Source organism: Eubalaena glacialis, chromosome 3 (assembly GCF_028564815.1).
Source record: "Eubalaena glacialis isolate mEubGla1 chromosome 3, mEubGla1.1.hap2.+ XY, whole genome shotgun sequence".
NCBI classification, from domain to species: Eukaryota; Metazoa; Chordata; class Mammalia; order Artiodactyla; family Balaenidae; genus Eubalaena; species Eubalaena glacialis.
The window spans coordinates 146,694,743-146,717,824 of record NC_083718.1 but is presented as its reverse complement, the minus strand read 5'-3'; the positions used below and the strand labels follow the sequence as shown (position 1 = coordinate 146,717,824).

The 23,082-nt window shown below is 42.4% G+C and overlaps 1 protein-coding gene across 10 annotated transcripts in view; it reads right to left on the bottom strand.

The window, feature by feature from the left end:
* The window catches only part of DAB1 (DAB adaptor protein 1), a 412,298-nt gene that overhangs the window by 142,281 nt on the left and 246,935 nt on the right, over positions 1-23,082 (bottom strand). For all 10 annotated transcript variants that reach the window (XM_061184153.1, XM_061184148.1, XM_061184157.1 and 7 more), the window contains one exon: positions 2,168-2,307. In XM_061184153.1, the coding sequence (XP_061040136.1) occupies positions 2,168-2,307 (140 nt within the window). The remainder of the gene's footprint in view (positions 1-2,167; positions 2,308-23,082) is intronic.

The window sequence follows — 23,082 nt, the reverse complement described above, 5'->3', positions numbered from 1 at the left end:
CAAGATCCAGGCCTTTATCCCCATTCTTGACTAGGGTCTGCTTGGCTCAGTCTTTCTGGGTTCTCTCTCTGCAGTCTACCCGCTGGTAGAGAGGCTGCATTCTGGTCTTACCTCCTGCGTGAATCACAGCCCTGCTTTGGGGCAGAGCAGGGGTCAGGGTGCGTGAACATGGAGCACTGCAGTTATCCAACTACCCCACAAACCAAGTGGAATGGCCTGTCTCTTTCAAGGATGCCCTGTGGCTGTGTGTCTACGTCACATCCTCCAGACCAGCATTTATCAGTCATGAAGCTGGAATTTAGAATTCTTCCTGTTGGACTCCTTTGCGTATTTATCACTCAGACTTGAACTTGGCAGAAGAAGGGGGCTCATTACTGGACTGTCCTAAAATCTTATAACATTGCTTAATTATTATTATTATTTTTTTTTTTAAATATTTATTTATTTGGTTGCATCAGGTCTTAGTTGCTGCACGCGAACTCTTAGTTGCGGCATGCGAACTCTTAGTTGCGGCATGCACGTGGGATCTAGTTCCCTGACCGGGGATCAAACCCGGGTCCCCTGCATTGGGAGCGTGGAGTCTTATCCACTGCACCACCAGGGAAGTCCTGCTTAATTACTTTTTATAAAAGGATACATTAACCTCTTCCAAGGAGACGATCTGTGAACTCATGATTTTAATGTCTTTTATACCTTTTTCTAGTAGGCCTTGTAGTAGATTCATAACTATTAAAATAAAGTTTGCTGTGTAACAGCTAAAAAAAAAAAAAAAGAAAGTAATGATACACAGTTTAGAAAATTAAGAGTTTTTAAAAAGAATGATTCCTACAGCTATACTACAGGGAGTCTTAGCATCTGATATACATGTTAAACTGTTGAGAAAATGTGCACAGTATAAACAAAATTAATACCTGTGCTTTATTAAGCATCTATCAAAGAAAAGGCAATGTAGAGGGTGTTTTATAGATATTGTCTCATTTAATATTAGTAGGCACTTGACCAGCCTTCTTTTCTTTTTTCTTTTCTTCCCTTTTTCTTACATTAAAAAAAATTACATTGACCAAGTTGTATCCTCAGGGACTATTAGAAGATAAGAAAAAATGCTCATGATATATTATTAGGGAGAAAGAAAACAAGATACGAAACTATAAATAGTAATTCCAATTACACTACATATATGTGTATGATTCATATACATATACACAAATGTATATAAAAATACAAAGAGAGAGTGTTAGTTACACACAAAAATGCTGACAATGATTTTTCTTTTTGTGGTGGGATTGTGGATAAGTTTAATTTTCCCTCATACTTTTCTGTATTTTCAAAATTTTTACAATGAGCATTTTTTGAATTCTATAATCAGGAAAATAATTAAATTATAGGTCTTAAGTGCATAAGATAGCTTATAAACTTCTTGCTAAATCATCTGTTTTTCTCATATTTTATATTACTTCTTTAAAAAAGAGACATAGACTACATAGAGACCAGAATCTGGGAACAAACAATGTTCAATTTTGTATGTTTTTAAAGGCTATTTAATAACATAATTTTCTTATTTTGCATATTAAAAATTTTCTCAATTTCTCTCTTAGTTTTCTCAATGAAAAGCCTTCTTTAAAGCATTTAAAACCAGCAATCTCTTTGTGATACCGCCAAATATCAATATCTAGTTACGTATCACTTTTTATAACATTTTCCCTTTAAAGTATTTGGGGGACATTAATAGAAATTTCAAGAATGAATAAAATCAGCTTTTTTATTTATATATCATCTTTTACCATATTCATCATATGGTAAAATATATAAAATTTATTGAAAAATAAAGTAGAAAATTTATAAACTCTGAGTGACAGTACAATCTGATGATTTTGTACTTTTATTTTTGCAGGCATTGCACAGTGAAGATACAATTGAATAAAATGTGATATGCTCAAAAACTGTACAACAGGGGCTAGCAAAATACCTCCACATAGGAGATGCTCAACAAACATTTGCTAAATGATTGACATGTCCTCCCAATAAATAAATGCAGTGAGTCATCAGTGTACCAAGTAATATACCAGTATATGAATAAAAAAAAATGTTTACCAGAATGACTGTAATCATTTCTTCCTCTCGGTCATATCAAACCCACACTATTTAAATTAAAATGCTTGCACAGTACCTTGAGTTTCATCATGGAGTCTTGGCATAACTTGTCTCCCCGAGCTGCGGAAACCTCATCAATCCCGATCAGTTTGGCCTTGTACCGGACCCCTTCACCTTTAAACCTCTTTATCAAAGTGGCTTCACTGCGATCCTGACCTAAAAAGAGAGAAATGCAGGATTCAGATATGTAGGTGTTCAGGCCCCATTGGCTTTAAATATCCGCAGCTCCGAGATTGGTTCTCTGGTTCACCTACATGCTATGAAAGTCAAATCATTGGACCACGGACAAAAGAATGGTAAGACTCCTGTATGCAAATTCTGGCTCTATCCTTTTAAATCCTCAGGCAAATTACACAATTCTCTCTGAGACTCCATTTTCTCAGGCAGAAAAAAAAAAAAAAAAAAAAAAAGAGTTAAAAATAACCAATCCCAAAGGGGCATTAAGATAAATAAACATGATGACACGTATAAAGTACCCAATACGGATTTTGATACACACTAGGTCATCAACAAATGATCATCACCCACTAGGAGTTTATGTCTGACATTCTTGTTAGAATAGTATTAGCCCTGAGGCTCTCCGGCATTTCCAGCATTTAATATGACTTTGGCCCGGGTCCAAGACCCTCCTTACACCCAATTCCATGGGCTGTTTTATAGTGAGACTCCAAAGTAATTGCTTTGTATCAAGCAGTGACTCGGGGGCAATTATCAAAAAATGATTTTACAATGTCTCTTCTGCTAACTCATGCGTGTACAGAAAGAGGCTTCCATACTCCTTGGTACGGTGCGCCCACACCTCGTAACAGCTTTCTCAATAATTATTAGCATAATATTTTGCTGAGACACATCAACCAGAAGTTCAAATACATCCACATAAAATGAAGACAATAAAGTTACTGTGAACTTAGCACATCTTTCTTGTGAGATGTTTTATAAACTTTACCCCCTCTTCACAACGACTCAACCATATCCATTTCCCAGATGACAAAGATGAAGGTCACAGAGTTCAAATAGCTTGTCCATGCTCACAGTCAGAAAAAAAAAAAAAAAAAAGAATACATAGGAATTCAAATCTCTAACTTCAGCAAACTCCCATCAAAGGAGTCAGGTTGGGGCATTGCTCATGTGGTTCTTAAAACCTGGAATGCCCTAGGCTTCTGATATTCATCTCCTGGAATATCATTAACTTCAACTTCTGATACCTCCTCTATCACGCCTTCTTTCATCAGTCTGACACTTAGACCTGAGGACACTGGAGATAATTCAGCCCATTTCTTCTCTCCACATGATGGACAAACTGAGGCCTTTCCATTATGTGGGGTTGAGAATTATTTGAGGACACATTTAAAATAGAAAAAAAACCAACAGCAATAGCTAACCATCATATAATGCTTTTCTACTGACGAAACATGGCTTGCATTTCATTCATTTATTCATTCATCCCTTACTGAGCATCGCTTCTGTGCCAGATGCTATTACTCACTGGCAACAGATGAATGAGATAAAGTCTATGCCCCAAGAGGCTCAAGTTTTTGATGACTGCAAACAAAAATGTGTAGTGCATTATGCTAGATGTGTAAGAAGGTATAAGCTTTAGAGCCAGATATCCTCATTTCAAATCATGGCTCTCTCACTTGTAAGCCAACTAAACTATCTGCCAAGCCTCTATTTCCTTAACTGTTGAATGAAGATTAAATATCTACTTTAGGAGTTATTATGAATAGTAACTTAAATGAGATAGTATGTGCAAAGCATGGATTCACATGGTAAGTTTTCTATAAATGGTAGTTGTCGCCCCTGTTATCAGCTCAGTAAAAGAAGCACATAGAAGATACAATGCTGAGAGCAGGAAAACACAAAAGAAGGACGTCTGCATAGTTAGGCCTGGACCTGTCATCCCCAAATCCCATTTGGTATTTTTTCTACCGCATCCTTGCTGACTTCTAGCATATTAAACTTCTTGAATTACTTTCCATAAAGCAAATATAACACATGGATGATTCGTCTGAATGTGTAATCAATGTAAAAATTAAGCCTCCGGGATCAGTGAGGGCAGATGTCAGAGACTAAGGCTACCAACAAAGAGAAGAACATTTGCCATGATATACCCTCTACGTACAGACATCTAGCTGTGGGCACCACAGGTCACCTCTCCCTGCATTATTATGCAATATTTGGTGGGAGTGGCCTATGGTTTGATCTATTTCTTGGGAAGGTTATCTTACTCTACCTTATTCTATCACAAATACCATCTCTGCCTCTTCAATTCCTGACACTATTTCAGTCACTAATAGCATCCCTTTCACTATTTGGAACTTCCTCCAAAGTTTAAGTATAATAACAATACCAGGTAGGATTTATCATGTCCTGTACAAAGCTCATTATATGCACCAACTTGTTTAGCTCTGGAAATAATCCTAGAGGTAGGTACTATTACTTAGGTTTTATAGACAAGGATCTATATTGAAGGTTTGAGAGGCCAAGTAATTTGTCCAAACTCACTGAGTGGGACCTGAACCCAGATCTGCCTGATGCCAAAGCCCAGGCTTATGGTTTGCTTGTGTTCTGTGTCTTCAAGCCTGTTCTCTTAACCACGATGATTAACTGCTTCTCATCTATCTGACTTCCCTGTGAAGCCCCATCTAAACTTCTACCAAAACTCACCTGGCCCAAATCTGTTGATATTTAATACACTGGCAGCATTAAAACTCCATCGGAGAGATGGCTTGAAAATGGAAGAAACAGCTTCCAGCCTCCAGGTCATGTCCGAAAAATGTCCGTAAGTCAGATACAAAGACAGCCTTAAGAAACATTTGTCAGGGCACAGAGCTCTGTTGAGGAGCATGCTTCGTAAGAGGAAGCAGAGCCAGATCAGGTGAACGAGGGCAGAGATTAATAAGAAAATATTAGGTCATTTAGAGGAAAGTAGAGAGCCCAATTTAGATTAGGACCCAGGGCCAAGCTAATTTGTATGAAGGGCACTTATGCAGTAGATAATCCGGTTTCTCATTAAATGCTCCACCATTAAAAGGGTAATTTTTCATGAGCACATCTTGAGCAAGGTCTCAAATATGTAAGTTAAGAAATAAATAACAGAGATCAGAGCCATAAGGCTGTTCCTTCAGAGGCACATACGACTTGAGAGTGTTAGGGAGAGGGTCAATCTTCATGCATCCTAAGTTATCATGAATCCCCAGCCTATTTTGCTGAAAGCACCACTGACCCTCTGCTTCAGGATGGACAGGAGAAAGGTCAAGTATTTAAGGAAAATCATCTATTATCGAGCATTTATGATACCAGTCATTGTGCCAAGAGTTTTACATGCAATCTCTTTTTTAATCCTCACATCTGCTCTTTGAGTTAGTCTCTGTCATAAGCCCTATTTTATAGAAGATGACACCAATACCCAAAGCCAAGGGCATTGCCTGAATTTTTTTAGATAACAGCTTTATTGAGATTTAATTCCCATACCATTCAATTCACTCTTTTAAAGTGTACAATTCAGTGATTTTAGTACATTCATAGAGTTATACAACCATCACTGCTAGCTAATTTCATAACATTTTCATCAACCCAGAAAGAAACCCTGTACACATTAGCAGTTATTCCCCATCTTCCCCAAGCCCACCAGCCCTAGGCAACCACTAATCTACTTTCTGTCTCTATAGACTTGCCTGTTCTGGAGGCAAATTACATTTCATATAAGTGGGATCATACAATATGTGGTCCTTTGTGACTGGCTTCCTTCACTTAGCATCACATTTTCAAGATTATTCCATTTAATAGCATGTATCAGTACTTTGTCTTTTTCTTTCTGAATAATATTCCATTGTATGGATATACCACAACAGCTGATGGACATTTAAACAGTTTCTATTTCTTTGCTATTAAGAATAGTGCTATAATGAACATTTCTGTACCAGTTTTTACATAGCCATATTTCTTCAATTCTCTTAGGATTATACCTAGGAGAGAAATTGCTGGGTCATATGGTAACTCTGTTTAACTTTTTGAAGAACTGTCAAGCTGTTTTTCCAAAGTGGCTCTACCAGTTTAGAATCCCGCAAGCAAAGTATGAGGGTTCCAGTTTCTCTACCAGCTGTTCTTGCTACATCTTTTATTGTCTTTTTTTTTTTTTTAGACTTTAGCCATCCTAGTAGGTGTTTAGTGAAATCTCCTCATGGTTGCATTTTTCATTTTCCTCAGGACTAATGATACAGAGCATCTTTTCATGTGCTCATTGCCCATGTGCCTATCTTCTTTGGAGAAATGTCTATTCAAATATGACAGCCTGAATTTGGACCCAGGTCTCAGGCAAAATGTCATGCTTTTACCCATTAGGCTATGGGGTCTCCTGTGACCTGTCATAGCACTTACTACTTCTCGCTTTGTGTCACAGCTATTTGAATAGATGTCTGATGGAGCCTACAGTAAACTGGCAGATAGCTTTCTCTTAAGACAAGTACATCACAAGCACACACACCTCGCCTGATCTTCTCATACCATGTCCCATTTAATCCTCCAGGGTTACTGGAAGGAGGCATTGCCATCATTCTATGGATGAAGACACTAAAGCCAGAGAGGTACCTAAAGTTATTTCAAGCTGAGCTGTGAATAGAGCTTCATCCTGTCGTACTCTGAGGCCTGAGCTCCTCCACTGGGCAGCATGAGCTCTGGATTCAGAGGACCTGAGTTCAAGTCCCACCTCTCCCACCCCCCCCCCCAATTGTGTTGCCTTAGGTAAGTTCCTTTACATGTCTTCCACGGCATCTTTCTCTGTTCAGTGCAGATAAAAACAGTTGCTCCCACATAGGGTCGTTGTTTAGGTCAAAGAAATGACACACAGACAGCATGTAGGAGAGTGACAGGCAAACACTAAGAGCTAGTCACTGTTGGCCATTGTTATCTAGGTGCTCATACTTCCAGTTTGTCTGGGACAGTCCCTGTTTATACCTTTTGTCCTGACGCTATTATTACTAGCACCCCTCATTACTCTCAAACGTATCCCAGTTTGGATGGTGAATTGTGTGGTCACCCTAATTATATTATCACCATCTTTACACTGCACTGCCTCAAAGTGTTCTTTGTGCAAGGCACTGTGCTAGCTTTCTGTGGTACCTAGGTAAGTGAAAAGTGTCTCTTCTCCTGTCTGGAAGCCACAATTCAGAAGGAGACACACATAGCTTTACAAAATATGACCAGGACTGTGAATGTCATATAGAGCTGAGGGGAAGAGGAATTGTTTCTGTCTGGTGAGGAGAGGATTAGCAACAGCTGCAGAGTTGAGATGCCGTTTGAGGGAGGCTGGTGAAAAAGCAGGGATTCAACAGGTAGAGAAGCAAGGAAGCTGCTTCCTAGAGGAACGAAGATTACGGTAATATTCAGAGACAGTGAGTAATTAGGTTAGACTGAGTGTTTCTCAACCCTAACTATGTTTTAGAATCATCTAGGCAGCTTTCATAAATATCACTCCACAGATTTTGATTAGATTGATTTGGGGTAAGCCTGAGACAATCAATGTGCTTACAAAGTACTGTGTTCAAACCATGGCTTGAGTGATGCTGACAAAGGCTGGAGGGGTCTAATCATGAAGGGCTTTGGAAGCCAAGCTAAAGCTTTTGGGCTTTGTTCTTTAGGCCACAGGAGCTATTTATGTTATGGTCTGTTGTGAGGATTAGATTAAAACAATAGTGTAGCAACATTTGGGGAAGTATAAGGCTCTCATTGATTGATTATTGATTTATCATTCACTTATATATATATATATATATATATATATATATATATATACATATACATATATATATATATATATATATAATGAGTGCTCACTATAAGTTCTAAGGTGCTAAAGATACAGCAGTGACCAAAATATATAAATATCCCTCTACTCATGGAGCTTACATTCTAGTGGAAAAGTCAATAGATTATTGCAGTCATTTTCTAATTCTAGTTTAATGAAGAATCACCTGTTTAAAACACACACACACACACACACACACACACACCCCACATAGACACAAAAAAACACATTCCTAAATCCCACCCATTGAGATCTGAGCCTAGTGGGAGGGACACAGTAGACTGAGTTGATTCAGACATTCGTAATTCTGGAAGCTCACCAGGAACAGCAAGTGGTCGAACAGCAACCTTTTTATGTAGAAAATTTCTTTGGAGGTGTTATTTCTCAAACTGGGTCCTCAGAGTGAGAATTTCACAACAAAGTTTTGATTTGGGGTTTTCAAATTGATAATATTTTAAACATGTTACCAGTTCACAAAGGATAAAAATCAGTAATAATAAAAGATATTATGCAGCAAAGGTATTTTCATAGAGTTTTCTTTGTTTTCTTAAAAGCCCAAGACTCTCTTTTTAAATGTTTCCAAGGGATCTCCTTAAGTGGGAGAAACACTGCTCAGTTGCATTTGTGGCTGGGTGTACATGCCGGGGAGACAGGGAGGGCCTGAGGGGCACCAACTTATTAGTGCTTTCCTACTCACATCAGAGGAAAGGAGCCTAAGCGGAATGGTTTGAAGATTTCTGCCCTGGTGCACTGGCTTTACTAGGTTCCATAAACAGACAACAGTGATGAACAATCACTATAAGGGATGCTTTGTCAAGAATCTTAATCCAAAACTCTCCAAGTAATCTGAGAATTGAATTTTCAATATACCACTGATTGGAATTCCAAAGGAGGAAGATACAGGGTTTATGCCTGGAAACCACACCCCATGGAAGAAAAGCAGTAACTGGCTGGGAAGTAAGGAGGCCTGGATTCAAGTGTGGTCTCTGTTCCTATACCTTCACCTATGTGATTATGTGTAAGTCGTTTATCCTCTTGGGGGCTCAGTCTCCTCATGTACCAATGAGCATTCATAGAGAGACAATGCTCTCCAGAGATCTCTGAGAGCTAACCGTCTATGATGACATTTAAAACTAATATTTAGAGACTCTAACCATGGCCAGAATTGTATGCTGTGCTTTGTAGAGCTCAGTTTACTGTTAAGGCAATCGTATGTGGGTCCTATCCACATATTTTAGATCCAGAGCCAGAAATTCAGAGAGGTCATGTTGCTTAAATTGATTCACCTCGGTAAGTACTAGAGCCAGGATTTAATCCCAGGTCTGCCCGAGTCCATAGAAGCAGGTCTCCAGGGCTTTTTTCTTTTCTTTTCTTTTTTTTTAAATCACATCTCTATCAGTAAAAGATTTTTGAGCATACAGCTCTAAAATAGGTATATTTCTGTATAAGTAAAATGAACCTCCTTAAATATCCTGCAAGGCCCCCATAAATATGGTGGTCCCTGTTGAACTCATCAACCTCATTTTGGACCACCCTCCCTTTTACTTTTCACATTCCCGCCACAGTGGCCTTCATCCAGATCCTCCAACAAGCCATGCTCTAAGCACACTGTGCTCTGCAGTTTTACACCTGCTGTTCTTTGGGCCTTGAAGCCACCACCCTTCCCTATCCTCCCCCATCCCCCATCCCCTCCCCTTCGACACCTGAGGTCTCAGCACAATGCCATGTGTCCAGGTTTCTCCATCCCAGAGATCTACCTGGGACGTCCCCTCTGAGATGTGTCCATAGTATTCTCCTGATAGTCCCCCTGCCTTCTTGCAACAAATTAATCTCATTTGTAATAATCCGTTTAAATTCCTCCTTCTCATTCCTCTGTAAGCTCCAGAAAGGCCTGGACTGTGTTAGATTTGTTAGCCAAGGTATCCCCGGAGCCTGGCATTTGCCTAACAAATAGACACATTTTCACTCAATTCGCTCACAGCATCTATCACAGCACCAGGGCACCTCACTGACTTTGTCTTCATGCCTGTCTCCTCTACATGTTAGCTCCCTGAGGGTGGGGGCAGGGATTGATTCATCTGTGTTCTCTGAACCTAGCATGGTGCTTGGCATAGAGTGGACCCACAGTTCCCAGCTGTATTGAATAATTCAATACATGAATGCATTTATTTATTTATTCAAAAGAGGCTAGTGGACTCCCAGAGTCTGGATCACACTGGGAAAGTGTACAGGGTCACTACAAACCCCTTCCGTACAGACTTTATCTCAAATCCATTCCATGAGTATGATTCACTAAGTCTTCAAGGAATAGAAGTCCTAATGGGATAAAGTAAATGTCACACCTTTAGTTAGTTCACTGTTGACTGCACTTCCTGCCATTAGGGAAGAGCGGTTCTCAGCCTCATCACAACCTGCTCATCTCATAACCCGGGAAATGACTCTGAATTTAAATGGAGACAGTCCCCAGGGCTAAACTCCGAGTAAACTCCCCATTTTGAAAAGGCCTCAAGGATGCTGTCAGGAAGAACACCACGTCCCTGTCTTGGAGCAGAAGGCACTGCCAGCATGGAGGTCCCACACTGGGAGTGACCTTGCAGAAACTTCAACAAAAACAAGCCCCTCTGTCAGAAGTCAGGAGCCCAAAGAAGCAGGCAATTAGCATTTTTCATGACACTGAGGCAGAGAGCCCACAGAATCGACTGGAGTCGTAATCAGTCTCCCACTCCACGCTGTTCACTAAAGATGGCTAATGGCCAAACAAATGAGATTTCACACCCAAGACTGTTCTCTCTTTACCTCCCCCACTCATCCCAGATAATGAGCATGGCCACAGAAGCACACACAAGAGCCAAGACTGTTTTTTCTAACGTGGGCAGTCTGGCTGTGGATCCTTTTAATTCTTTTAACTTTTGACAGTTACAGTATTTTCCTGTCTAGTAGAGGTCAACATCAAGATATTTCTTATATCAAGCTGAGTATTCACTCCTCTTTTTTAGATACTTAAACATCAAAGGAAGTGTCTTAGCTGAGGCTGCTGTAACAAAATACCACACACTGGGTGGCTTAAATGACAGGCACAGATTTTTCATAGTTCTGGAGCCTGTGAAGTCCAAGATCAAGGTGCTGGCAGATTTGGTTCTGGGTAAGGTCCCTCTTTCTGGCTTGCAGATGGCTGCCCTCTTGCTGTATCTTCACTTAGTGGAGAGAAAGAGCATGTGAGAGAGCTCTGATCTCTCTTCCTCTTCTTATAAGGGCACTAATCCCACCAAGGGGGCCCCACCCTCATGACCTCATCTAACCCTAATTACCTCCCAAAGGCCCCACTTCCAATACCATCACATTGGCAGGTAGAGCTTCAATACATGAATTTTAGAGGGTGTGGGGGGAGGAGACACAAACATTCAGTCTGTAACGGGGAGGCTAGAATGAGGAAGGAGGAAGAAAAAGCTGGATGATATCCGAAAACAAGGATGTCTGTCTCATTTCCACATACTGTCTTATTGAAAATTCAGAACAACCTCGAAGGCAAAGACTGCATCCCATTCAGAGGAAGAGGGGACAGAAGCACAGGGAAGCAGGGTCAGCGGTACAAGGCCATGCTGCCAGTGAGGGGTGTGGTTGCCTAACGCTGCAGTCAGAAGGCACGGCAGTAGCTCTGTGACCACCTGTGTGTGTGCGATTCCAGGAAAGGCGTTTAACTTTTGAGTGTTAGATTCTCCATCTGTACAACACTATAGTTATTTGCACTCCTCTCTAGGACAGTTAGAAGAATTACATGAGACAATACACATTTTGCTCTTAGCACACTCCCTGGCACGTGGCAGTCTTTCAATAAATCTTTACTGCCTTCCTCCTCCCCAAATAATATATTTCACATTAAGCACCAGTGGCCCAGAGCTAACCACAGCAAAGTCATACCGCATTAGAAGTGATGGTCCCAGCTGTTTGGTAATTTTTTTTTTTGGCCTGGGAATAAGGGTGCAATTAGGAACAGGATGTTCCTTCCTGAAGGCTATAGGGAGATCACCTTATGAATTATTAACCTAGTACCCAAACTGAGACATCCTCCCTCCTTCTGCATATCTCTCTGAATTACTAGGCCATCCATCTTGATGATAAGAAAATCTCAAAGAGGTTTCCCCCCACCCGCATCCCCCAGCCTAGCCAACATCATTCTATCCATTGCTGAGAGCGCTCTATTGTCTGTTAGGTTGTCCAATGTAAGAACAGATTGTGGGGGGAATTTCAGGGCCCAGGAGCAGAGATAACTTATTTTACTTAGAATTCTATCTTGCCATTACCCAGGTGTTGATATGCAATGGACAAGAAATTATGTATGCTGACTGTGTAGGGGAGAATGCTGATTTTTGTGTAATTAACTAGCTGGGTAGTGGGCAGAACAAGGGAAATGACACACTTAGAGGGCTGCTAAAAGGCACTTTTATGAACATGGTTGCTGTCATCATTGCTAAAAGGTAAACTAATTCAAAAGCTAAAATAATATTCAACCTATGACTCATACATACATTTTCTTTAAAAGTTCTCCTCTCTGGTACTTATGGAAAGAACTCTGTATAAAGGGTATCTGGCATCCGTGTGCACCTCTCTGTAGCAAACCAAGTCCTAAGATTCCAGAGATTCTAATGTGAGGGACTGGCAATCTGCATTTTCAAAGTTTGGCCAATGATTCTGAGGCAGAGTCAGATTACGAACCACAGAAGTACAAGGCAGGATCCCTTGGTGACCCCATATGTGACCCAATTCTTATGCTCTGACAGTTGGGCCTTCTTTCATTATCCTAATAGACAAAGGTCTACTAGTATTTATTTGGTTCTTCTTTTCTGCCAGCTGCTATTTAACTTTAAAAATCTATTATAAAAATTGTATGACATCATTAATAAGCTCAATAACAGAAGGAAACAATCATTGGCCACGTCATACCACTCCAACAGATCCTTAGACCAACAATTTCCTAGCACTGTCCTTTCAAACACCATTTTAAAGTTTCTGTGAAGGGAAACTGAAGAGACTACCATGCTCAATAAGTGTGGGGCGTGCATCGTGCCCCATGTGGTGACCCCTGGTGCAGGAGAGCATGTTGAGGCAGAAAGGACGTAGGCCAGGGAATCCCACTAGCTGGACTGTAAGTAAGCTCCTGGAGGGCTGGCATTGTCTTCTGTTGTCCTCTCTGTGCATCCCAAACAACTAGGACAGTGCCTGGCACTGAGTGGGTACTCAATAAATATTTGCTGAAGAAGGAAGTATACTGAGTAAGGGAAAGTGCTCTCACTTTCCTTACCCAGAGTTTCCAACACCCTCCCCCAAACATATAGACATAGCGTTTTATCACTTTGGAAAGTCAAGTTTAAGTTTTCATCATGGTGCCCAAAGTCTCAGGTGCTATTAAACAGGCTAGTGGCACTACAACCCCTAGCAACGTTTTTCGAACACAAGTCAGGTATAATAGAAAAATAGCCAATCATACCTCCATGTAAGAGGAAGAAGCAGTGAGACAGAAAAAGGGAGAAACCTTCCAGTTTTAAGATTATAAAGACGTCTATAACCCTCCATTGCCGAGTCCTTCTGAAGTCTACCATGAAGGCCTAGGAGCTTGGTATATCCTGCTAACTTGGGCCTGTCAAGGACTAACCAGCCTGGCTTCTAATCTGCAGCTTTCCTTGTTCACACTTGCTTACCGAGAGCCTGAGGATGGCACACACCATTCGCTTTCTCAGGTCTTTGTATGGCTGGGCTTGGGTCTTTTTCCTAGTGGCCAAGGGGCAGAGAAGGTAAAGCCAGTATGTGCTGCCACTAAGGGTGTAAGGGAATGCACCAGGTGTGCAATATTTTATCTCATGTTGATGCCACAGTGCAAGGCACAGAATGGGCTTTGAACAATATGTACGTTCCCCTCATTGTCCTCTTATTCCTCACAACCTAGCATGACATGCACTATTAGTCCCTTCTTACAGATGAGAAAATTAAGGCTCCAAGAGGTAAAGACTGGCCCAAGAACACAGAGCTCAGAAAAGGCAGAGTCAGGAGTGCTGAAAAATCAATGCAGTTAATCCAAAGAAGTTTTAAGGCAAACAGGTAGATGCAGAGAACAGAGCAGTGGTTCCCAGAGGGGAAGGGGCTGGAGGGAGGGAAAAATGGGTAAAGGGAATCAACTATATGGTGATGGATGGAAAGTTTTGGTGGGGAGCACACTGTAGCATATATAGAAGTAGAATTATAAGGTTGGATACATGAAACTTATATAATGTTATAAACCAATGTTACCCCAATAAGAAACTAAAAAAAACAAAAAAACAAAAAAACAAAACTAGCAGAAAAACAAACACACACAAAAAAAGAAAACAAAACAGAACAAAAGTTTTAAGGAAGAGATTGTGAAACTTGAGGCTGGGTAAGAAATAGGATTGCAGAAGGCAGGGGAAGGACAGGTCTGAATCCACAGTCATTGAATTTATTTTTGTCTCTGTCATTTGCAACAGAAAGGGTCCTATTATGGTTGTGGTGCTGCAGGGATGAAGGCCAGACAGGATGATGCATATAAGGGTGGGGGAGCAGCAGGGTGATGAAGGGGAAAGAACACAGTCCAGGAAGAGACCTGGGTCCTCAGCTCTTTGTCATTCGGAGCCTCCTGGCCTAGAGCAAGTCACTTCATCTCTCCGCAAATGACGATAATTACGTTCCTCCTGCAGGATTACTGTAAGAACTCTATGCAATCATATGTGTGAAGCACCCAACACAGTGGTACAGCTCCTGGACGGTATCATATGTTGACAATATTTTCACTTCCTTTTCTGTAAACTGCAGGCTACATGTGGTGTGTCTCCCAGACCCAGCTTTAGGTCTGAAGACTCATCCCCCAGCTGACATGCTGACCCAGGAAGGCTCTTGGGTGAGCTGCTCTCAGGGAACTCTCCTCCACCAAAGCGTCACCTCACCCAAGGCCATGTTCCCCTCACCTCGCTTCCCACCCCCCATGAAGCTTGCATCCAATCAATAACTGGATTAGATGAGGCTGAGTATAAAAATCCAAGCCCCAAGCCTCAGTTGGGGATGACGCTGAAGGCCACTCAAGAGCTCCCTGTGGATAGTGAGATCAGCTGGGGCCTTTGTTGCAGCTGCATCAGGGTTCAACTCCTCCCTCTAGCTCAGCCCTGCTACCCGTACTCCCCATCGGTGTTGATTCTGAAGGCACTTCCCCAATAAGTTTCCTAGAGCAAATCTCCATCTCCACCACTGGTTTCCTGGGAACTCGATGGAAGACAGTACAAAGTCAGTGCATTTGAGGGACAGAGTTCTGACAGACGATAGAGAGGGGGTCTTTTTTTTTTCTTTATAAATTTATTTATTTATTTTTGGCTGCATTGGGTCTTCGTTGCTGTGCGCGGGCTTTCTCTAGTTGCAGCAAGCGGGGGCTACTCTTCGTTGTGGTGTGCGGGCTTCTCACTGCGGTGGCTTCTCTTGTTGTGGAGCACGGGCTCTAGGTGTGCGGGCTTCAGTAGTTGTGGCACACAGGCTCAGTAGTTGTGGCTCGCGGGCTCTAGAGCACAGGCTCAGCAGTTGTGGCCCAGGGGCTTAGTTGGTCCGTGGCATGTGGGATCTTCCCGGACCAGGGCTCGAACCCGTGTCCCCTGCATTGGCAGGCGGATTCTTAACCACTGCGCCACCAGGGAAGCCCGAGAGGGGGTCTTGATGTGGAGATGCAAGCTAGCAAGTGCCTGCAATAATCCAAGAGTGACGGGAAGAGGGCTCGGGGCGGGGGGGCAGTGCCGAGTGCCCCAATGATGTAACCTGCTTTGATGTTCCACGAGGCTAAGCCTAAGCAAGAAGGCAAATCCAGAGCTAACGGTCTCTCACCAAATGCAACTCAAAGGCCCCTGGCAAAACTGTGGAGTGTTCGCCAGCCGTCGCGGGCAGCTGAGTCTGTCAGAGTGAGCGCGGTGATCCTCACTGCCACCAGAACTGGGAGGTACAGTGGGGTTTGCTTTTCTAAAGTTCACAACTTGTCTCCCTTTGGCAAATGCACATGACAGCAGATACTAGGCATCTACAAAGCCCTGGGAGCTGATGACAAGTGAAGATGATCTTGTTTTCCAATGAAAAAATAACAGATACGTTTTTAAACTTTTTCTATTTCCATTCTTTAAAACAACTGTTTTTTTTTTTTTCCAATTACAAAGAGGAACATGCTCAAATCTTAAAATTTGGAAAACACAGGAGAGGAAAAAGAGGGAAAGTTATCCAGAGTAACTTCCAGGGTTATCTGTGGTTGCATTTGAGTATATGCCCTTCCAAACTTTTTCCTAAGTATACACACACAAATGCACATTTCTCAAAAATGTTTTCATACTGTACATCTGTAGCTTGCTTCTTCCATTTGGCAGGGCAGTGTATCTTTTCTTCCATATTAATATTTCTTGGAACATGATTCTTAGTGGCTGCCTGACACCCCCATTTTATAGATGTAGCGTAATTTATCTAACCAACCCCTTATCATTGGACAGTTAAGATCTTTCCAATTAAAACAGTGCAAAGAGATACAATACTGAGAACTCCTCCTGAAGACAGTAGGAAGATGGATTTTTCCCTGTGAGAACGCCTCCATGGAGTCTTTCTACATGTATCAGAGTTGACACTTCATTATTCCCCCCGCCCTTCTTCCACTCCGGAGACGTGTGGGCTCCAAACAGACAAACGTGTGAACACAGATGCGAAATTTACCTCTCCCAATGTTCTTCATTGGGGGAAACAATGAGGGCGAAGGAAGGAAGTCTGTAGGACTTGGATTACACATGAATCCCTGTAAGCTCTGGACATGTTGCCCACGGAAAGCCAGATGACTGAGAGCACAGAGAGAAGCAGGAGAGTGGGATTTAGTCAGTGAGCTGAGGTCACAGCAGAGCGCAGGACAGTTGAACCCCCTGAGTCTTAAGTTCTCACCCCACATGCGTGAATGCTCGGCATTTGAAAGCCTGCTCTCGGACCCAGACAGAGGTTAATTAAACCACAAATGAACGAGGGTTTCTACTTTCATGTGCAGCCTGCCACTGGCTGAGAACTTTCTTCTGCATCAGCTACAACTTTAACGCGGTCATCTCCATCAGAAAAAAAAAAAAAAAAAAAAAAGAAAACAAGAGCGTTTAATTGGGTCTCTCTGCTGCCAACTTGCTTGCAGACTATTTTTTAAGGTAGATTATTTTGGTCCTGGAAGATTCTGGTGGGATCGAGACCCACGCTTTATCTTCCATCTGCCTTCTAAACAAGAGGGCTGTGTATGCTATCGACTGATTAAATGATTTCTTTAGAGTACAAAGAAGTATTTGTGATGAAGACGACAGAGAGGGAAAATCAATTATTTACTGAGGAGGCTGCGATATAAGTTACATTTGATTAAACTCAGAGATAAATCCCAGTGATGGAGGGTTTAAGTGGAATGCGCTGGAATAGACAGTGACTAAGTGCCCCGCCCCTGACATTGCCAGTAATGAATGCAAGGGTACAGGCCCCACCCTGACGCCCCTGGATTTCTAACACAGGCAGCCTAATAGTCATTCATTCATGCCACAAACATGTGTTGAATGCCTACTACATGGCACTGGCCCAGGTCCCAGGGAAGAGTCATAGACAAGAGAGAGAAAGCCCCTGCTCTCCTAGAGCTTCTCATCTGAAGGGGAAAGGAAGAGAATTAGCCGGTAAATAAATAATGAACGAGATCCTTCCAGAGAGTGATAAGTGTTATGAAGATGATAAAACAGTTTGATGAGATGAAGAGTGACTGGGGGCAGGGTGGGGAACAATTAATTTCGACAGGCTGGTCCAGGAAGGCATTTCTGGAGAAATGACATTTGAAAGGGGATGTGAACAACGAGAAAAGGGCAGTCATGCCGAGAGGGAGTGCGTTTGGCCTGTTTACAAAGCAGAAAGAAGCTAGTGTGATGGGAGCAGAACCAAGGGGGAGAGGATGGGAGCTGCAGGAAAGAGGGAGGCAGGGCTCCTTCATGTGTCACTTTAGAAGGTCAGGTAAGGAGTGTGGATTCAGTTCTAAGCCCAGCGAAACGCCATAGTAGGGCGGGGGGCGGGGGTTATGCAGGCATATGGCCGCATTTATTTTTTTAAACATCTTTATTGGAGTATAATTGCTTTACGTTGTTGTGTTAGTTTCTGCTGTATAACAAAGTGAATCAGCTATACGTATACATATATCCCCATATCCCCTCCCTCTTGCGTCTCCCTCCCCCCATTCCTATCCCACCCCTCTAGGAGGTCACAAAGCACTGAGCTGATCTCCCTGTGCTATGCAGCTGCTTCCCACTAGCTAGCTATTTTACATTTGGTAGTGTATATATGTCCACGCCACTCTCTCACTTCGTCCCAGCTTACCTTCCCCCCCACCCCCGCCGTGTCCTCGAGTCCATTCTCTACGTCTGCGCCTTTATTCCTGTCCTGTATGGCTGCATTTTGTAATGATTTCTCCGACTGCTCTTTGGCAAAAGGGGGTGAAGTCGAAGCAGGAGGTATCATAGTGATCCAGGTGAGAGAGGAGACGAGGAGGGTGGATTAAGACATAGCGAAATGGGCTGAATCAAAACAGACACTGCAGGAAAAGCAGACAGGGCTCATTCATAGATTGTCTGTGGGAGAGACAGGAAAAGGGAGGAATCAAGTATGACTCTTGAATCTGGCTTAGGGACCCCGAGTGGAAGGCAGTGTCTCTTCCTGAGACAAAGCCATTTCAATCAGTGATGGAGACAAAGCCAAAGGAACCGGGTGACTTAATGTTCCCTTCGAGGCCTTTCAAATTCCAGTTGTGTGGAGCGTGTGTGGGATTCCGGAGCGGACAGATGCAACCTCCTGTTGCCTGTTCTGCCACGAGGGCCCCAGGCCCCACTACGTCACAGTAAGTTTCTTATCTATAGTATGGAATAGACAAGACCTACCTGGATGTTTAGGAATGTAACCTGGATGTGTGACAGTGGTCCATCTGGCATAGAGGTGCTCCATAAATATGAGTTCTTTTCACTCCAGTTGAAATGTAGCCTGAGAGTTCAGACTGAACCATGTCAATGCTGAAAAACCATGGCTTCTTCTGAGCATGACATCATCGTATAAAACCACCGCTTTTTTCCTTCTTTTTTACTGCTTTTATCTCACTGACTATGTGAGAGTTGGGACCTGGCCTCATTCATCAAGACTAGACAACTTTTAAGATATCTGTCCAATCTCAGTGATTGAACCCCCAGCTGACCGCCCTCTCCCACAGAGGTATCATCACGGTGGCCGTGTTTATACAACATGACCCGACCCTCTGGCCCCTCTTGATTGAACCAGATGGTGACACCTGGGCCAAGCTGTGTTGATCAGAGCCCCATCCTTGGGAACTGAGAATTGAAGCAGAGAAAGGAGTCAATCTTTCCTTGTGACTAGATTATAGAATTCTGGGTGGCCAACTTTTCCTGCCATTGGCCTAGGTAAGAGAAAGGCAATCATATAAAAAGCCAAGGGAAAATATGTTCTGGAAGAAGTGACCATAGAGAGAAATTACTGTTGGGGTCCTTACTGATTGAAAATTCCTAGTTCATCTTTCCAGAGGCTCAGCTCACACATGCCCTTCCTTAGGTCTGTGAGACAACTCTCAGTCCTTATGATGTGTCCCTCTGTTATGTTTAAGTCCATTCAAGTTGACTTTCATTACTTGCAACAACAAAGCTTTCATTAATAATGGATGTGAATTTCTGTACATCTGGCTCCTCGCCCACCTCTGCGTGGCCAGGAGACAGTCACTAAATGCTTGCAGAAGGGAAGGGATGTAGATGGTGGTACCCAGGTCACTGCCCCAGGGAATCTGCTTTATCTCTGATTCTCTCTCCCTAGCTTCATACCTGCTAATACAGTCATGAGAAGAGAAAGAATTTGGATTTTGATGATCTTTCCCCTGCTGTCATCACCAAGATCTCAAACCTCAAATTGCTTAATTTTGTAGTTTATCTCCCTGGAGACTAACTTTAGCTTTCAGTTAATTTTATATGTAAGAGCCTATTATCTTCTAAGCAACTTCTTTTTGTCTCCTTTCTGCCAACAAGGAAAAACAGACAAGTCTTTTTGATCAGATAACAAAAGCATGAATGCCTACACAGCCTTGCTAATTTCAACAAAGCACCTCCCTTCCAAAGAGCTCAATATGGTTGCAAGCACAATCCTAATGCTTCTTAAACTACTGTAGTAAAGTGCCAGGGAGAAAATGTGACAAGTGTTGATAATCAGCAATAGTAAGATATAATGGATCAATGGAAAACAGAAATAAGTATTAAATCTTTTTTAGTTTAATCCAGCCAACACCTTGTGAGCATCTTTTATGTAACTGACATCCCGGGGCTGGAGCTGCCCATGTATTAAACATCTGCTATGTTCCAGGTACAGTGATAAACATTTTTGCATACATTACTTTTCATTTAGTTCATAAAACAGCCCTAAGGGGTACTATGACCTCCCTTTGTGCAGATGAGGATACAGGCTTCTGAGGTCAAGAAACCTGCCCAGAGTTCACATAGCCAATAAGAAGATGTGATTCACCAGGATTCACTCCAGCTATGTTTGTTTCCACATCTGTCTGTGTTCTCCACTCTACCTAAGTTGTCTCCCTGAGGAGATGAGTAAATGGAATTACTCCCTTTAAGAAGTCCCCAGTCTAAAGGAAGAAACACAGTTTCATAAAAAGACGGTGTTTCATAAATGAAGGTGCCACCAATGTACTAAGAGAGGAACAGGGAAGAATCCCACATTCTGATGGATGGGACAGGGCTGGCTGCATGGGCATTTCTGTGTGGGACTGTGGGATGCAAAGCCTTCCAGAGCAAATCTTTTAAGGTATCCTGACAAAATAGATATATTCATTATTGCACACTTAGTAAGGCCCAGGGAAGTGGTGACAAACATCATAACTGAGGACCAATTATGCAGTGTTTATGCCGTCAATGACACTATGAGGGGGGTATTATTATTTTTTCAATTTTAGAGATGAAGAAAGCAGTGTTCCCAGTGGGTAGGTAATTTCTTCCATGTCACATAATCTTTATTTGGCTGCCAATTATTTCCAACCCAGGCCTTTGTGACTCTAAATAATGTATTTTCCCTGCTAGGCCATGTCTTCCAAAGAATGGAAAGACAAAAAAGAAAAAAGAAGAAAAAAAGAGCTACAAATTATAGATGCAATAAATTATAAGGCCTTTCTCTACCCTCAAGGAATTTACAGTCGAGTCAGGGAAGTAATACATGAACCTCTTAAAACTGAAACAAGAAATCAAGATAGGAAAACAAGTTAAGAACACTAGAAGTCATGGCCCAGGTTGGCCCAGGAATAACTAGCATATATATTATACTGAGTATTGTCCTAGGGATTTGGAGGAGGGAAACAGGACTTTGAAGCAAGGTCCTTGGAGGAAGTTTTCAGGGAGAGGTGGGACTAAAGCCGGGTCTCAAATGACACGCATGATTTACGTGAAGTGGGGATGGAGGAAGAGCCTCCATCATGGTTAAAGGCAAAAGCAGGATCAGAAAAGTTGCAAAGGAGCCTTTATCTAACTCTGCACAGTAGTAACTGCTCCACATTATTGGGCATCCCTCCTGAGCCAGGAATGGTACTAGGCACATGACAGATGATGCCTATGTACAGAAAATATACTGGGAGTCAGAGAGGGGCATGAGTTGTCCAAGTCAGACAGCCAGCAAGAGGGCTGCATTCAGTGGTGCCCGTCTGACTCCAAAGTTCATGCTCTTTCCACTACGATCCACCACCTGTGCAGTCTGGGCTCAGATTTTGGAGGGTTGTGAAGCCCAGGTCAGATTTTTTCTGTGGGTGTTCAGGATGTCTTTGTTCAGGGACATGATTATGACATGGTCAGAACTGCATTATGGGCCGGAACTCAGTCTTTTACCCCCTTTTTAGGAAAGGACTCAGTGACAAGTGAAGCATCTCAAAGGCAACCAGGACCTGGACAATCTACAAACTGACTTATCTGGTTTCAAAGCCACTAAAAATGCCACAGCAACAGGCCACTAAGGAGTCGATGACATGGGATGTGCTCTCATGAAGGCCAACTCATCAAGGAATTATTATTGCAATGGTCCTCTCTCCACGCTCACTCTCCTTAGCCCCTCCATACAACTGGACATCTCACTGCCTCCTCTTTCTTGAAGAAGTCGCTCTTCTTATGCTTCTGTGACCATCTTGGTTCTCCTCCTTCCCTAACCAGTGCATCCTTTCTTTCCAGATCCTTAACAGAGGTTTTCTCTAACATTCTGTCCAGGGTCTTTATTTCGTACTTGACAATCTCACCCTCTCCTACGTGACACCTTTGTCAACATATTTATCTTCAACGCCTCTCCTGAGCTCCATCCATGCCCACCTTCTCATCTGCCTTCTAAATTCTGGCATCTAAATTTCTTACAATGAACAGAATGTAATATGTACAGAACTGAGATGAGCAATTTCTCCTTTACTCAAACTGGCTCTTCCGTTTCAGTGCCAAGTACCACTGCCACCTCCCCACCACCATCCCCCACGAAGCCTCACCAGGCCAAGTTTAAGTGCAGTCGCCGTACAACCTAACTATTCGTTTACGGCAACAACGGCGACAACACCCAGCACACTGTGCAATTACTCGTAGGTCTGATGTACCACTTGTGATTCTTATTCATAATTGAGTCTTCAGTGTCTAAGACAGTCCCCAGTGCAAGGCAGGTAACATGTGTCAAATAAATGAATGTCACGGGCAGTCTATCCTTCACCCAGGTAGACACTCTGGAGAGACTTTCATCTCCCTTTCACCTTACTGTGGCTTTCACACAGGTTCTAAGAATTGTAAATGATATTTCTAAAATGTCCTCACTGTCACCACATTTATTCTGGTCCTTATACCTCCCCCTAGACAATTCCATGGTACCCTGGTTGACCTGACAATTTTTCAGGTAAACTGGTTTACCTGACGACTTTTCCCCTACCCCAGTCCATCTGATAGAGAACTATAAGATGCTCTTCAGACAGTATACATTTATAAATGTCATTCCATTATTCACAAGTCTTCAAAGGTTCCCCTTCCCTCCAAACCAAATGA